Raw genomic sequence first — 17,080 nt, forward strand, 5'->3', positions numbered from 1 at the left:
CCCAGTTGGTCAGAACTTTACATACACTCAATTAGTATTTGGTAGCATTGCCTTTTAAATAGTTTAACTTGGGTGAAATGTTTTGGGTAGCCTTCCACAAGCTTCCCACAATAAGTTGGGTGAATTGTGGCCAATTCCTCCTGACAGAGGTGTAACTGAGTCAGGTTTGTAGGCCTCCTTGCTCGCACACGCTTTTTCAGTTCTGCCCACACATTTTCTATAGGATTGTGGTCAGGGCTTTGTGATGGCCACTCCAATACATTGACTTTGTCGTCCTTAAGCCATTTTGCCACAACTTTGGAAGTATGCTTGTGTAACGGATGTGAAACGGCTAGCTTAGTTAGCGGTGTGCGCTAAATAGCTTTTTAATCGGTTATGTCACTTGCTCTGAGACCTTGAAGTAGTAGTTCCCCTTGCTCTAGTGGAGCGATGGGTAACGATTCTTCGAGGGTGACTGTTGTCGTTGTGTGCAGAAGGTCCCTGGTTCGCGCCCGGGTATGGGCGAGGGGACGGTTTAAAATTATACTGTTACATTGATGCTGTTGACCCGGATTACTGGTTGCTGCGGAAAAAGGAGGAAGGTCAAAAGGGGGGTGAGTGTAACGGATGTGAAACGGCTAGCTTAGTTAGCGGTGTGCGCTAAATAGCGTTTCAATCGGTTACGTCACTTGCTCTGAGACCTTGAAGTAGTAGTTCCCCTTGCTCTGCAAGGGCCGCGGCTTTTGTGGAGCGATGGGTAACGATGCTTCGAGGGTGACTGTTGTCGTTGTGTGCAGAAGGTCCCTGGTTCGCGCCCGGGTATGGGCGAGGGGACGGTTTAAAATTATACTGTTACACTTGGAGTCATGTCCATTTGGAAGACCCATTTGCGAGCAAGCTTTTTATACAAGCCTCCCTTTTTCCTCCAAACATAACGGTGGTCATTATGGCCAAACAGTTCTATTTTTGTTTTATCAGACCAGAGGACGTTTCTCCAAAAAGTACCATCTTTGTCCCCATGTGCAGTTACAAACCGTAGTCTGACTTGTTTATGGCGGTTTTGGAGCAGTGGCTTCTTCCTTGCTGAGCGGCCTTTCAGGTTAAGTCGATATAGGACTGTGGATATAGATAATTTTGTACCTGTTTCCTCCAGCATCTTCACAAGGTCCTTTGCTGTTGTTCTGGGATTGATTTGCACTTTTTTGCACCAAAGTATGTTCATCTCTAGGAGCGGTATGACGGCTGCGTGGTTCCATGGTCTTTATACTTGCATACAGATAAACATGGTACCTTCAGGCGTTTGGAAATTGCTCCATGGATGAACCAGACTTGTGGAGGTCTAAAGTCTAAAATTATTTTTCTGAGCTCTTGGTTGAGTTCTTTTGATTTTCCCATGATGTCAAGCAAAGAGGCACTGAGTTTGAAGGTAGGCCTTGAAATACATCCACAGATACACCTCGAATTGACTCAAATGATGTCAATTAGCCTATCAGAAGCTTCTAAAGCCATGACATCATTTTCTGGAATTTTCCAAGCTGTTTAAAGACACAGTCAACTTAGTGTATGTAAACTTTTGACCAACTGGAATTGTGCTACAGTGAATTATAAGTGAAATAATCTGTCTGTAAACAATTGTTGGAAAAATGACTTGTGTCATGCACAAAGTAAATGTCCTAACCGACTTGCCAACTATAGTTTGTTAACAAGAAATGTGTGTAGTGGTTGAAAAATGAGTTTTAATGACTCCAAGCTAAGTGGATGTAAACGTCCGACTTCAACTGTAGATGCAAGTCCCTGGTGTGTTGTCAAACATGTACATTCATGCTTATATGAGAGAATGAATGAGTTTTATACATATTTGACATGTGTACATCCAGTGTGTAATTTTCCGTTTGTTTCCCCGATAATTCTACGTATTATCAGGAATATCCTTGAATCTCCACCAATTCGTGGACAAAGTGGGTGATTTAAATGCTCACGCACAATGTTCATTATGGAGCTTCTTGTCCTTACATTCAATTTTCCATTTTCCATTTACATTTAGGTCATTTAGCAGACGCTCTTATCCAGATTCCCCCCACCGTTCTATGTTGCCTCTCCTCTGTGATTGGCTGTGAAGTAACTGACAGTCTGATCAAAGGATTTGGTCACAAAATGTAATATATTCCCACTGGAAAGATCAAGTAGTTTGTCGAGGATGTGCAGACACACGCTCTTCTCTTCTCCTCTTTTCCTACTACTGTCAGGTGCACGTATTCTGAAGCAGACAGTGTTGGTTACATACTGTACATGTATAGAGATGGATGTATTTATGAACTCCCACTTCTTTATGGATGGACTGGCTTATGCCGCTTGTGTGGGCACACCTTCTTTTCCTCTCTCAGTATAGCTGTCTCTTTTCTCTCTCTCCTTTCTCTCTCTCTCTCTCTCTCTTTTTCTCTCTCTCTCTCTTTCTCTCTCTCTCTCTCTCTCTCTCTCTCTCTCTCTCTCTCTCTCTCTCTCTCTTCTCTCTCTCTCTCTCTCTCTCTCTCTCTCTCTCTCTCTCTCTCTCTCTCTCTCTCTCTTCTCTCTCTCTTTCTTTCTTTTCTCTCTCCTTTCTTTCTTTTTCTCTCTCTCTCTTTTCTCTCTCTCTTTCTCTCTCTCTCTCTCTCTCTCTTTCTTTCTCTCTCTCCTCTTCTCTCTCTCTCTCTCTCTCTCTCTCTCTCTCTCTTTCTCTCTCTTTTCTCTCTCTCTCTAGCTGTCTCTTTCTCTCTCTCTCTCTCTCCTTTATCTCTCTCTCTCTCTCTCTCTCTCTCTTTTCTCTCTCTCTCTCTCTCTCTCTCTCTCTCTCTCTCTCTGTCTCTGTCTCTTTGTCTCTCTTCTCTCACACACTGATACAGATACATCGATACGCACACACTGATGCACTGGTACACAAGCCCCATGATTCAATGAACGAGTGTATGGCTGGGTAAAGGGGACCTGTGGGGTGTAACCTACTTAGTAGGGCGTTTTTCATAATGTATGAGCGAGATGGAAAGCGGCGAGCGCCGAAGAGGCATCTTCATCCGCTTCCTCTCGCTTTGATCTAGCCCCCCCCGCTCCCTGTCTCTCTTTCCCCCTTTCTCGCCGTCACTCTCTCTCTCCCTCTGTATCATTTGAACGTGTTCTACCCACTGCATTGTGCTAAAGCTCAGGGTAGAGCCCGCTGAAAGCTCATATTCCCAGGTGGGATCTGTGAGCGGCACGGCGGATGTAGCCAGGCCTTTATGCAAGTTACTCCTTCTCAAGAACGGACGGATGGGCGGGTTGGTATATGGATGGAGGGCTGAATGGATGTATTTGATTAATTTCAGCACGACAGCCATATGTACCAAATACAGGAGCTGCTGGAAAGCAATGCGTGGTCTGAATCCACTACGCGTTGTTCTGTTCCCGTAAGGGTACTTCATCATGTTTTCGAAGGTTTGATAATAATGCTCTGGTGCACTGATCACGTCAGTCTTGTTCTTATCCCAGACCTTCACCAAGTCTCTCTAAAAGGCCTCTTTCATCTCTCCCCCTCCTCTCTCTCCTCGGAGGGAGCAGCACTTTGCGGGAGATCTAGAAAAGTCCCCTGACCCTGTAAAAAACGGACCCTCGTGCACCCAACGCCCTCCTCGCTGGGGCCAGGGCAGAAGAAATGCCTCTCAGACGGCTACAGACATGACAGACCGGGAGGGAGAAAAAGGCACTCAAATGATGTTTTCAACGTTCAGACAGTTCCGTTCCAGACTCAGAACAGTAAACGGTTCACTCCTTTGGCATGTCAATGTCAGATGGGGGAAAGAGATGGAAGCAAAGCTGTCAGGTGTGAACTACAATTACAGTGCAAAGTAGTGGATGGTCTTACAGACATTATAGCTAGTTGCTACGGTGTGTAGCAAAGCAAGGGGTTTTGGGTTTATATAAGGCATGTTGTACAACATCAGCATTGAAAGGCAGAACTAGGTTACTCTTCCCTCCCTCCCTCCCTCTCTTGGAGGGTTGCGTAAGCTCGTCTCCTGTTTATTGAGGAGCAGAGAGAGAGGTTCAGACGGACTCCGTTAATGAGCCTCAGCATCTCTGATGATGATTCACCCCACAACGTGGGAGGGGGGGCTAACTAGAGAGGACCCGGGCTCTGTTTTTCCCACGCTGTCTATGTAGAGATGAGCCCTGGCAAAAATCAACGCCACCCCACTGAATATGCATTTGCTCCCCCGTCTCTCTGTCTCTGAATATGCGCCAGTGAGTGAATCTCTATCTAACCCATGCCTCTGTTTCTCGCTGTCTGTCTGTCTCTCTCTCTCTCTCTCTCTCTCTCTCTCTCTCTCTCTCTCTCTCTCTCTCTCTCTCTCTCTCTCTCTCTGTCTCTCTGTCTCTCTGTCTCTCTGTCTCTCTGTGTCTGTCTGTCTCTCCGTCTGTCTGTCTCTGTTTCTGAAGGAGGAAGGTTGCCAGTCCGCTACAGGTGCGTTGCCGAGACTGAAAGTGAGTCCACCACGGCGATTAGGGGCTGACCTGGGGCAAACCGGGCTACGGTGAGAACTAAAACCAGACGTCGTCATAACGATCCTCCTCCTCCACTCCGTCGTGTTGTTGTATGAGCTCTGCTGAGTCACTGGAGAGAGAGAGAGAGAGAGAGAGAGAGAGAGAGAGAGAGAGAAGCTGTTATCATCCAATCCTCCCAAGGCCTGAGAAGTCTATCCAATCCTGGACAAGGGGTCTGGAGTCCATTGGTGCCAGATGATTCTGCCTAGCGACCTCCCTTAGTATTTATGTAATTGGGTGTTTCATTCATGGTATAACGCTTAGTGGCCTAGTCTACCTCTATCTATCTCAGTGGGACGCTCTTCACAACAAGGCAGAGGACCAGCCTTTTGGAAGAGAATAGCCTATAAGTTTCTCTGAAGTGTCCACCTGGAACATCAGCGTAACCGAGCAGCTCCATTTCACACACCTACCCAAATCCCTGTTGTTGTCTACCATCACCCACCACCACCCACCTTTTCTTAATTCATTGGATTACGTCGTCACCGGCGGTTGAGGTTGGGGGGGATGTAGACCGACATCGCCACGGATACCTACAGGAGACTCTTTGGACTCGGCTCAAGGTCCGCCGAGCAGAACATGGCGAGCAAGGGCAACCCCCGCCACCCCCCGGGGGGGCCAGGGAGTGCGGGGGGCCCCACTGTCTCTGTGGGGGGATTCCCCATGCCTCACTACTCCTACTTCTTCCCCCACATGCTGGGGGGGCTGTCCCCTCCCACCCTCTCCGGACTGCCCGTCAACGGATACAGCACCCCGTCGCCAGCCAGTAAGTACCCAATCACATTCTGTTGGTGTATGTTGACATTAGTGAGTGATTACAAAGGTTGTCAGGTACTGCTGATTGGCGTTTGGTTGGTTGGTTGATGCCTTTTGGCCCAATGACTGACTTGATCCATCTTATATTTGTACCAAAAATCAGCTTTTGAAGTTTGACAAAGTTCGATCAATTCGGGGGGGAAAACGCAGGAAGTACAAAATGAGCCACACAAGTTTTAACTTGGCTGCTTTAACTTTCCAGTTAACTTTAACTTTCCAGCGTCTCCTGTGTTACTTATATATGGCTGTGATGCTGTATGACTTAATCGGATCAAAGTGGAGTGGAGTCTAGAACTGAGAACTGATATAGAACTGATGTGTAAAAGGTCTATTACACCAATTACATAGAACTGACCACATTAGAGGTTTGGTTGGTGTGGAACATAGCCTTGACTAGTTGCTCCTGGCGATCTGGATCCCGGCCAGTTGTCATGTGGCAATGTGTCGAACTGAGCGAGCGGATTGGTCTGATCTCAATGAGGCAGCTCGAATATCCAACAGAATGTTCCTGGGCACAAAGCCTCAGGAGGTGTGTGTCCTCGCTTGAACTGGTGGGTGGGCGCTCTCTCTGTGTGTACATGCATTAATGGAGGAAGTGTGTGTCTGTCTGATTATGTGAAAATAAGGTGTTGTTCTGGACTCTTGACGCAGTTGTGATGGTAGTTTTTTAAAGTTGTTTTATTTTTTATTTCACCTTTTATTTAACTCGGCAAGTCAGTTAAAAACAAATTCTGATTTTCAATGATGGCCTAGGAACAGTAGGTTACCTGCCTTGTTCAGGGGAAGAACGGCAGATTTTTACCTCGTCAGCTCGGGGATTCGATCTAGCATCCTTTCGGTTACTGGCCCAACGGAATATTGACAGGTAGGTGAATGTGATATGGGACCACCCATCAATTCTACAAACATTAATTGATAAAGGTCTCATATATCAACGTTAACGTTAATATTCATTTAGCAAGTATAGTGTAGGTCCATCACTGCCACAGTACCCATTCTACCAATAAGCTGCCCAATCACAGCCAAGCTTACATCCGCTCATGCCTTGCTGGGTGGCATCCTGGCCCCCTCTCCTTTCCTCTTCCTCTCCTCCCTCTCTTCCCATGTCTGTATGGGGAAAACAGCTAATGTCTCTGTCCCTCCACCCACCATGTCCCACCCCTTGTGGCTTCCATTCCCCAGATCCAGGCTGGAGCTCAGTCGGCAGAGAGACAGACAGAGACAGACAGAGACAGACAGAGACAGACAGACAGAGACAGACAGCAGAGCCTAGAGTACAACAGCCTCTCAGAGCAGAGGGGCTCCCTGCTTTCCTCTGTGTGTGTGTGTGTGTGTGTGTGTGTGTGTGTGTGTGTGTGTGTGTGTGTGTGTGTGTGTGTGTGTGTGTGTGTGTGTGTGTGTGTGTGTGTGTGTGTGTGTGTGTGTGTTCTTCTGCCTGCCTGTCTGGCTGGCTGGCTGATGAGCGTGCTCCTCTCTTGGTGCTGAGAGACTAATCCATAGCTCCTGCATAGTGTTAGCTGACGAACAGCCCTCCCTCGCTGCCTGGGGCTAATTATTACATAGCCCCCCGCCACGCTAGGAGATGGCCTGGGTGAGCTGTCATGCGGGACGGGGACTCTCCGGAGATGAGAGGAGCAGGCGGGGGATAGGGGGGGGACTGCGATATACCCAGCCCACATGCTGTGTTTGAGGAAGCACTGAGGGGGAGAGGGGGTGGAGCAGCAGTGGCATGTCCTACATAGAGACGTGCATTATCATTTGAAGAGGTAGCATGAGGCAAAGCTGTGTGAGTGAGTGAGAAGATGGAGTAAGCTAAAAAAAGTATATATACATGTTACCTTTATTTATCCGGGTAGGCTAGTTCCGAACAAGTTCTCATTTACAACTGTGACCTGGCCAAGATAAAGCAAAGCAGTGCCACACAAACAACAACACATGAGGTACACATGGAATAAACAAACGTACAGTCAATAACACAATAGAACAAGTCTATATACAGTGTGTGCAAATGGCGTAAGGAGGTAAGGCAATAAATAGGCCATAGTAGCAAGTAATTACAATTTGGCAAATTAATACTGGGGTGATAGATGTGCAGATGATGATGTGCAAGTAGAAATACTGATGTAGGTAGATTGGATGGGATATTTACAGATGGGCTATGTACAGCTGCAGTGATCGTTTAGCTGCTCAGATAGTTGATGCTTAAAGTTAGCGAGGGAATAATATATCGCTAACTTCAGAGATTTTTGCAATTCTGGAAGGAAAGGCGGCCAAAGAAGGTGTTGGCTTTGGGGATGACCAGTGAGATATACATGCTGGAGCGTGTGCAACGGGTGGTTGTTGCAATGGTGACCAGTGAGCCGAGATAAGGCGGGGCTTTACCTAGCAGAGACTTATAGATGACCTGGAGCCAGTGGGTTTGGCGACAAATATGTAGCGAGGGCCAGCCAACAAGAGCATGTAGGTTGCAGTGGTGGGTGGTATATGGGGCTTTGGTGACAAAACGGATGGCACTGTGATAGTTTGCTGAGTAGTGTGTTGGAGGCTATTTTGTAAATGACATCGCTGAAGTCGAGGATTGGTAGGATAGTCAGCTTTTCGATGGTATGTTTGGCAGCGTGAGTGAAGGAGGCTTTGTTGCAAAATAGGAAGCCGATTCTAGATTTAATTTTGGATTGGAGATGTTTAATATGAGTCTGGAAGGAGAACTAAAGGCTATCAAAACTGGTCGTCTAGTGCGTTGGGGACAGAGAATAAAAGGAGCAGATTTCTGGGTGTGGTAGGATAGATTCAGGGTATAATGTACAGACTGGTATAGTAGGGTGTGGGTACAGTGGAGGTAAACCTAGGCATTGAGTGACGAATGGAGAGGTTGCATCTCTGGACAAATTAGTTATGCTGGGTCAGGTCACCGCATGTGTAGGAGGTGGGACAAAAGAGGCATCTGAGGCATGTTGAGTGGGACTAGGGGCTCCACAGTAAACTAAAACAATGATAACTACCCTAAACAACAGTATACAAGGCATATTGACATTAGAAAGAGACATAAGGCGAGGCATAAAGCAATCACAGGTGTTGTTTGGGAGAGCTAGCTAAGACAACAACAGGTAAGACATAACAACAGCTAATCAGCTAAGACAACAACAACAACATGTAAAAATGAATCGGCAGAGAGGGTCAGTTAATTACACACAGGGCCTGAGTTCAAGGCTGGGGCCGACAGATAAACAAACAAAATGTAGTACCACAATTAGTGAACAGTCCAGCAGGCATCAGCTATGTAGCCACGTGATCATAGGTTCCAGTGAACAGCAATCGACGGAACCTGGAAGCCGTTAGGTAGTCATTACTTCGCTAGCAAGCGGGAGACACGGCGTTAAAAAATAATTTGCAGGCCGGGGCTAGTAGAAGCGTCTGCTCCGACGTCCGGCAAAGGCCGGTAGAGGTCACAACTGATGGAATAATGTTGTCAGACCAGTCGTGATGGAACGGCGGGGCTCTGTGTCAACAAAGGGTCCAGGCCAGTTGGCAAAATAATTACTGTAGCTGGAGAAATTTAGTTTGCTCGTTGGCAGATGCGCCTGGCTCGCGGCTAACTGGTGCTAGCTTCGGGACAAGGGCGTTAGCCACTATAGCCTCTCGGTAGCAGCTAGCCAGCAGCAATGACCCGATGCAAAAGTCCAGAGCTTACGACAAGAATCCGGTGGTGTAGTGGATTCTAGTCGTGTTAGTGAAGAGTCCGGGAGGCATCAGCTGTGTAGCCGAGTGATCATAGGGTCCACTGAGCAGGCCGGGAGATGGTCCTGGCTCAAGGCTAGCTTCGGGGCTGGGCCTCTCGGTGGCAGCTAGCTAGATGCGATGATCAGGAATAATGGTTCAGGGCTTACGGCAAGAATCCGGTGTTGTAGCGGATAAAACAGACCGATATGCTCAGGATTGATAACGCGCTGTGTAGGCTGGCAAGTATTATCCATGCTAAAAGCGGCTGGTGTCTGTGCTAGCTAGTCTGTGCTTGCTAGCAGCTAATTAGCTGGTTAGCAACTGATGGCTAGCTTCTGATGGCGTTTCTGGCTATAAGGTCTAAAAATAGCAGATCCGTATCACATTGGGTGAGACGGGTTGCCGGAAGGTATATTTAATTTAAAAATGGAAAAAGATATATACATATACAGAAAAAGATGGGGGGGGGGAAAAATTACACGGGAGAACGGCAAACAACGTCTGCACTGCTACGCCATCTTGGAAAGTCTTGGAAATAATGTTCTTCCCCCTTTTGCCTCTTCTTGACATGTTGTTGAAAAGACCCTGTCAGTCAAAGCCTCTACTCTGTCCCTAGAAAGTTGGTTCCACGTGCTAAATGTATTTTCCACAGGTATGGAAATATCACAGATTCACACCCTCTGCATAAACCACACCTAAAACATATTACTCAGGAATATGTGAAATTGTGGACTTGCCTCTCAAACCCGAGCCGCTCCTCCTCATCCTCTTTCTCCTGTCACACCACCCCATACTATCTATTCTAACCTTGACCCGAGTTATGTACATGTACATTGCGCTAAGGTATACAATTTCCTGCCAGCATTATTGGTTAAAGCAGGGATTAAGGTCTTATTTCCCAATAAACTGGGATAAAAATCTACAATTCCAGGGACATGCCAGCCGAGCGGAGGTCGTTTTCATCACATCTAACCCCCCTCTCTCTCCTGTTCTGTCTCCCCCTCGTAACCGTGGAGACCATCCCCGATTCGCCTCGACAGGGCAAGGAGTGTTAACGCGACCCCGCAAAACACTCCATGACAAAAAGCCACACCTCCTACCCCCAAAAAAACCTCACACCCTCTGCAATCTGTATAACACCCTCAGCCTCTGAAATGTCAGACTGTTTCCCTCCTGTTTCTCAACTCCCGCTGCCTCCTCTTCACCCCCCCTCCCGCCATTGCCAGCCCTGCGGGTTATGGCACACACTTTAAAGTGGGCTAATTGAATGCAAGGGAAGGGCTGGCTGGCTGTGGAGGCTGTGTTCTCCAGGTCCAGACCCCAGTGGGACTGGGGAATGGTTAGCGTGCTAATTACTGATAAGACCTAGCTGATGTGCTCAGGCTGGGATTAGTTGGAGCAGTAAGCAGTAGCAGAGCTGGATCAGCTAGCCCCAGGGTACTCGCTCTTTCGACACAGCTCATCTTCTCGTTCTCTCTCTCTCTCTCTCTCTCTCTCTCTCTCTCTCTCTCTCTCTCTCTCTCTCTCTCTCTTTCTTTCATCACCTCTTTCCTTCGACTTATTTTTCCTCACTTCTTTCGTTCTACTCTGTATTTCTCTGTGATCCCAGTGTAAGGCTCAGCCGGTAGCCAGGTGTAGCGAACGCCACGCAGCTGTGGTGGCGCCAAATGCCCTGTGGTTACTACGGTGGTTCTGTGTTCTCTGAGTGATGTCAGGAGATATGAGCTGTGTGTGTGTGTGTGTGTGTGTGTCTGTCAGACAGGAAGCTGCTAGAGCAACAACAAACACTGCCTGATGCCTCCAGACAGCCCTGTGAGGTTAAACAGGCTTTGTTTTTGAGCCCGTGGTGCTGTTGCCCAACGTGTGATCCGCCTTCTAGTCTTTTACTGTCAATGTCAGTATGCTTTTGGAACTACACGTGTTACGTGTAGGTGTTTCCCAGAAAGTTTGTTTGAACAAGTCCAAGATCTGATGCGGAGAGACTTTGATCGCAGCCATGAGACTTTTCACCTAGTCATGCAGTGGTGGTCTCTGATGGTGGTGTGACGCCACTGCCGGTACAGCCGGCCACACACGATAGCAGGCGTGAAGACAGCCAGCTCTGCCTCCCGGAGGGATCTTCCACCACCGTGGTAAAACGGGACCCAGGGGCAGTTGTCTAAGGCCGGGTGGGTGCATCATCTCCACCGTCACCACGACCAGCTTGGCACGGTCGACATGGATGACACTGCACTCCTACCCCATCAGCGACTGTATACCACCCCAGACGGAGCTTTTATCCCGATTCAGACTGGCAGGCGTTGCGGCGATGCGCCTTTCTGTACGCAGCTCTCGGTTTATGCTGATCAGCTCTCCCTCCAGTTTTCAAAGGAGGGACTTGTCCCTATAATCCGGGATGGCTCCATTTCGATTTTGTCACCCCCCCCCCATCATCCCCCTCCAGAAATAACAGAGTTAAATATAGACCGCCACATTATTTAGCCACAAAGTGTCCCATGTTGAGTACTATAAGCCCCCCCCCCACACCCACACCCACACCCCCCCACATCCACCAGTTTCCTCTCCCCTCAAACACTGTCTCCTCTCGCTGTCCCTCCTCTCCTTCCTCCACTGCCACCACACACACTGTCTCCTCTCCCCTCCTCTCCCCTCCTCTCCTCTCCTCTCCTCTCCTCTCCTCTCCTCTCCTCCTCTCATTCCTCCACTACCACCACACACACCCTCTCCTCTCCTCTCCTCTCCTCTCCTCTCCTCTCCTCTCCTCTCCTCTCTCCACTGCCACCACACACATTCCTGCAGCAAAGAGTCAGAAGTACCGTTCACTTTCTTAGGGTCGGTTCATTTGGATGTCACTCTCTTTCGTCACACACAAAAACAACACAAAGCCTGGTTACTAACACAGACAAGCTTGTTGTTGACAGGCTGACCTGCCACGTGACATGGTACGTTATAAATGTAAATATGAAAGAGGACGGATGACCACGATGCAAATGCAGGTGTGCCTTTTTTTTCTTGTTTAGCATGTTTTTGCCATGTTTAAATGAGGTTTAATGTCTACTGCCAAAAATATAATAATAGTAACAATAGTAATGTATTTAAACCATCTCAAAGTGCTACAGTGAGTGCATCAAAACGCATGAAAAGTAAAGACTAGACTGACATAAAGAACACAGCTGACTCTCCAAGTGTCCCATCTGAACAATGACCCAACTTTGTGTGGTGTATCCTAACCACTCCCCAGCTGCATTCGCTAACACTTTACATTACGAAATGTGTATGTGCTGAATGCAGTTTAGTGTGGGTTAAATAGGACTCTGACACTGTTGACCTTGCCGTGTCTACCTCCGTCTCTTTCTCTCCTCCCCTCCCTCTTCTCTCCTCCTCTCTGCTCACCCCAGTGTGAAGGGAGACGGTGTGTTATCGCTGTTAATGACTGTGCTGCCTCCACAGGTCCCGCTGATACAGACACCTACTTAACATGCACGCATACACATATTCAAACACACACACCCTGCCTCGGAGGTCCCGCTGATCCTAACACCTACTTAACGCAGCAAGCACTTCGTTAACCCCCCCCCCCCAGGTCATTCAATTCAACTTCCCTCTTCCATTCCCCTTTAATCTGCTCGGCGCGTTCAATGTATCGACGCTCCCTGCGTGCAGCTAGATTACAGCACAGCCCTACGGGCCCTGGTCAAAAGTAGTGCACTACTAGCGGGTGCCATTTGGGCCGCATTTCTCTCACAAGTGTGTCAAGCTAGGAGCATGCTTATTGTTTTTCACATGATTCAAGCAATGTTAGGATTTGATGACTTCTTTTGTAGTTCGTGCTAGTGTGACCAATGGGGTTCAACCCTAGAACCACCTCTGTAACAGTCGGTATGTGTTTTATTATTTTATTTATCAAGATTGCTGGGAAGAAGATGAGGACAGGTGTATAGCAACCCCTTGGAGGACGATGAAAGTCGTCTCGTTTTGATACAATTAAAACCAACGCTGGAATTGTTTTTACTTGTAACAAAGACAACGGTCCTCCGAGAGCTGCTGAATCCCCACTCTACTTCAGTTTGCTCCTCAGTGCATGCACCTTGGCTGGTGGCTTCCCTTTACACGTACAAACAGACATTATTGAAAGTAACGACGCCAAGTGGTTGTCGAGGCCTGTTCCTTAGTCTGGACAGGCATGTTTTCAACCCTGTCCTCAGCCTCGCTCTCCGACAGGCCTGATGTACATCTGCAAACAGTTTCCTTCACGCTCCTTCTGAAGGTGTGAGTTGGCTCTGGCATTGCAGCTCCACCCGAGCCCAGTCAATGTCTGGCACAACAGAGGTGTTGGAGAGCTGTCGAACCGCACGCACGTACGCTCTCTGTCTCTCTCTCTCTCTCTCTGCCTGTGTCTCTCTCTCTCTCTCTCTCTCTCTCTCTCTCTCTCTCTCTCTCTCTCTCTCTCTCTCTCTCTGTCTCTCTCTGTCTGTCTCTGTCTCTGTCTCTCTCTCTCTCTCTCTCTGCCTGTGTCTCTGTCTGTGTCTCTCTGTCTCTCTCTCTCTCTGTCTCTCTGCCTGTGTCTCTGTCTCTCTCTCTCTCTGCCTGTGTCTCTGTCTGTGTCTCTCTGTCTCTCTCTCTCTCTGTCTCTCTGCCTGTGTCTCTGTCTCTCTCTCTCTCTGCCTGTGTCTCTGTCTGTGTCTCTCTGTCTCTCTCTCTCTCTGTCTCTCTGCCTGTGTCTCTGTCTGTGTCTCTCTGTCTCTCTCTCTCTCTGTCTCTCTGCCTGTGTCTCTGTCTCTCTCTCTCTCTGCCTGTGTCTCTGTCTGTGTCTCTCTGTCTCTCTCTCTCTCTCTCTCTCTGCCTGTGTCTCTGTCTGTGTGTCTCTGTCTCTGTCTGTCTCTCTGTCTCTCTGTCTCTCTCTCTGTCTGTCTCTCTCTCTCTGCCTGTGTCTCTGTCTATGTGTCTCTGTCTCTCTCTCTCTCTCTCTCTGCCTGTGTCTCTGTCTCTGTCTGTCTCTGTCTGTCTCTGTCTCTGTCTGTCTCTGTCTGTCTCTGTCTGTCTCTGTCTCGGTCTCCGTGGCTGCCTGCATGTCTCGTATCGCCATGGTGTTTTACATTGTTGCATTGCGTGTCGGGAGCTGCCAGTCCCTGTGTTCCTGTCCACATCACCACAGTGATCGTCTCTGACCGAGCTCCATTTTGATTAGTCCACGTTTGGCAGGCACCAACTGGGACATGCCCAACCAGTGTTTTGTCTTCTGGAGGGTTGCTGTGACGTCTACATCGACTCACAGACCGCTCACCTCTACTCGCTGCCAAGGGCTGCATGGCGCATGTTGAGGACAACGAAAAGGGTTTCAATTGGAGGGGAATAACTCTGACAAGTGAGATTGTCAAATTTGGGGATTTTCTCCATCACAGTTTAAACAGTGTTAGTTAAATATGCTGACCACACCGCTCGCGTTGCAAAACACATTTACACACGCATGTTATTCAACCATTTAATCTAAACTGCTCGCGCGCGTCAACGAGTGTCTGCTTAGCCAGGCGCTGGAATACAACTTAGTTCCATTTTTTACGCTTGACGCGCAACAGGTCCCGCCTCTCCTATCTCCTCTTTTTAGGAGCTTATACCCATGTGTGGGGATTGAAAGATGAACTGAGGTCCACACTCCAGTCCAGTTGGTGGTGGTAATGCACCTTAAAGTTGGTTGCCAAGCGACATATAAAGTCTGCAGAAGAAGACTACTACTACTAATACCACTACTAATACTACTACTAATACCACTACTACTAATACTACTACTAATACCACTACTAATACTACTACTAATACCACTACTAATACCACTACTAATACTACTACTAATACCACTACTAATACTACTACTAATACCACTACTAATACTACTACCACTGGAGGAGAGATTACTAGAAACTAACTAGGTTTCCCCTTTTATCTGTGGATTACATTTCAGAATAGAGAACACACGATTTTGTGTGACTCAAAATGGATCAAAATTCAAAATTCTTCAAAATTTTCCATTTCCGGTAAAATAACAGCCCAGCGTTTTTATCCCAGGGCAAATTAGCTAGCAACAGCAAGCTAGCTAGCTAAATGTCCATGAATGTTTCACGTTGTTTGGACCTGTCCCCAAAATGAATGGAGTTCATTTTAAAAAAATATTTCAACCTGCGTGCCTGGATCGCGTCTGGTACGGATGGACAAAATCCACACGCGGGCGACGGCGGACGCAAGCGCGTTTCCGGTCGAGACAGCATGTCAGTCCTTCTTCACAGTCTTAAAGGCATCTTCTCTTTCCTAGACCCCGAGTTCTCGTAGCGTGAGCACATTGGATGGTATTCACTCTGTCGTTGTCCGTGGCTCTGACAGAATCCACGCTCATCCCGAACGCGTCTGACAACATTCACCGTGCCGTCGTTTGCTGAGGTCTGACCTTATCCCCTCTGTCATCTCTGTCACAGGTCTGACAATATCAGACCTGACATCTGTTAAACTTGCCTGATGGTGTTCTAAAGAACATGGGCTTGTTGCTTACCACCCTATTCCCTGAATAGTGCACTACTTTTGCACCGAAAGTGCACAAAATAGGGAATAGGGTGCCATTTGAGACGCACACCTGTCTGCTTGTTGACAGAGCTAATATAGGTCGTTGTGACTCGCTGTTGCTCATTGGGTAGGGATGACGATGGTTGCTATGGAGCAGATACGGGTTGTTATGGTGACTGTTGCACCACTGGTTAACTGATTCAGGTTGTTGTGGCTGTTCTTGTGTTGTGACTGGTTTAGGTTAGTCATTGTGATGACTGCTCTTTCCATAGCGCTGAGGTTTGACTTTGTTAGCGCTTGTGGAGGACCGTGTGAAAGGTCACTTGGCAAACTCGACTGACATTTTGCGAAGGTGTGTGGGATGGAGCTTCATCCATTATGGTCCTATCTAATTTCATATAGACCTGTCATTTAATAATAATGCTTGACAGTAATGACAGTAATTTCAGAATAAGTAGTTCAGACTCCGAACCTCAGAGTACTGTGAACTTCAAACAGACTGATGCTCGTCACATGACTGTCTGACTGAGACTTTAAAGCCAACCACGCCCAATGGTGGAATGACCGCAGCCGCTGACATAATACGTACCTATTGCCAACTGATATATGGATCATAGACAGACAGACGGAGAGACAGACAGACGGAGAGACAGAGAGACGGAGAGACAGACAGACAGACGGAGAGAGAGACAGAGAGACGGACAGACAGACCGACTGCCTTTGCATTGTGCGGCAGCCTGCTGTCCCGGGGTGGAACGGTGGAGGGGTGCAGGAGAGGCCCCTGGAAGGAGACAAGGAGGCGACCTTGGAGCCCCGAGGCATCTTAAATCAACCTGGGTCAGGCGTACCCTTCACACAAGATTCTTTCCTTTGGGTCTTAAATTTCGCCTCCTCTACCTTTTTTATTCTGTTCAGCTTTTCTTGTTTTACTGTCTGCAGACAGATGGCTCGGTCCTATTGCGTTGCAAGGCCCCAGATCTATCTGTCTGTGTAGGCCTACTTCCTGTGGCCCTGGCGGTTTTTATCTGGACTGCCCTAGCGGGCGAGCGCTCTGTGCGACAACTCAGCACGTCAAGTTGACCTTTTTAAGAAGTTCAGTTTGACGGTGGCGTCGCCACGCCTGAAGCAAAACAAAATAATAAATGCTCCCTCATAATCCCCCATATCCTGACAGAGATCTCTCTCGTCTGCGGAGGGATGGGCGGATGGTAGTCAAAGGGAGACGGGCGCCGGGCACTGACAGCAGGCCAGAAGGCAGGACAGTCACTTGGAAAGACCCCCAAAGCGTATGGTGAAGAATCTAAAACAGACACAGTCGTGGTGTGGGTCATCATCTGGGCAGAATCTCTGTTGTCTCAGAGCTGTGTCACACCCAAGGAAAAAGAGGAGGAGGGCCGTTAGTTCCCATCCACAACCCAGGGAGGGAGAAAGGGAGGGGGGATTGAGGAAGAGAAAAATGGTAGGG

The 17,080-nt window shown here is 48.1% G+C and overlaps 1 protein-coding gene across 1 annotated transcript in view; it reads left to right on the top strand.

Annotated features, from left to right (window-relative positions):
* The window catches only part of LOC118365176 (retinoic acid receptor alpha), a 191,610-nt gene that overhangs the window by 75,192 nt on the left and 99,338 nt on the right, over window positions 1–17,080 (top strand). The window contains exon 3 of the mRNA XM_052490711.1: window positions 4,423–5,293. Within this exon, the coding sequence (XP_052346671.1) occupies window positions 5,107–5,293 (187 nt within the window). The 5' untranslated portion in view covers window positions 4,423–5,106. The remainder of the gene's footprint in view (window positions 1–4,422; window positions 5,294–17,080) is intronic.

The sequence above is a fragment of the Oncorhynchus keta genome, chromosome 32 (genome assembly GCF_023373465.1).
Source record: "Oncorhynchus keta strain PuntledgeMale-10-30-2019 chromosome 32, Oket_V2, whole genome shotgun sequence".
NCBI classification, from domain to species: Eukaryota; Metazoa; Chordata; class Actinopteri; order Salmoniformes; family Salmonidae; genus Oncorhynchus; species Oncorhynchus keta.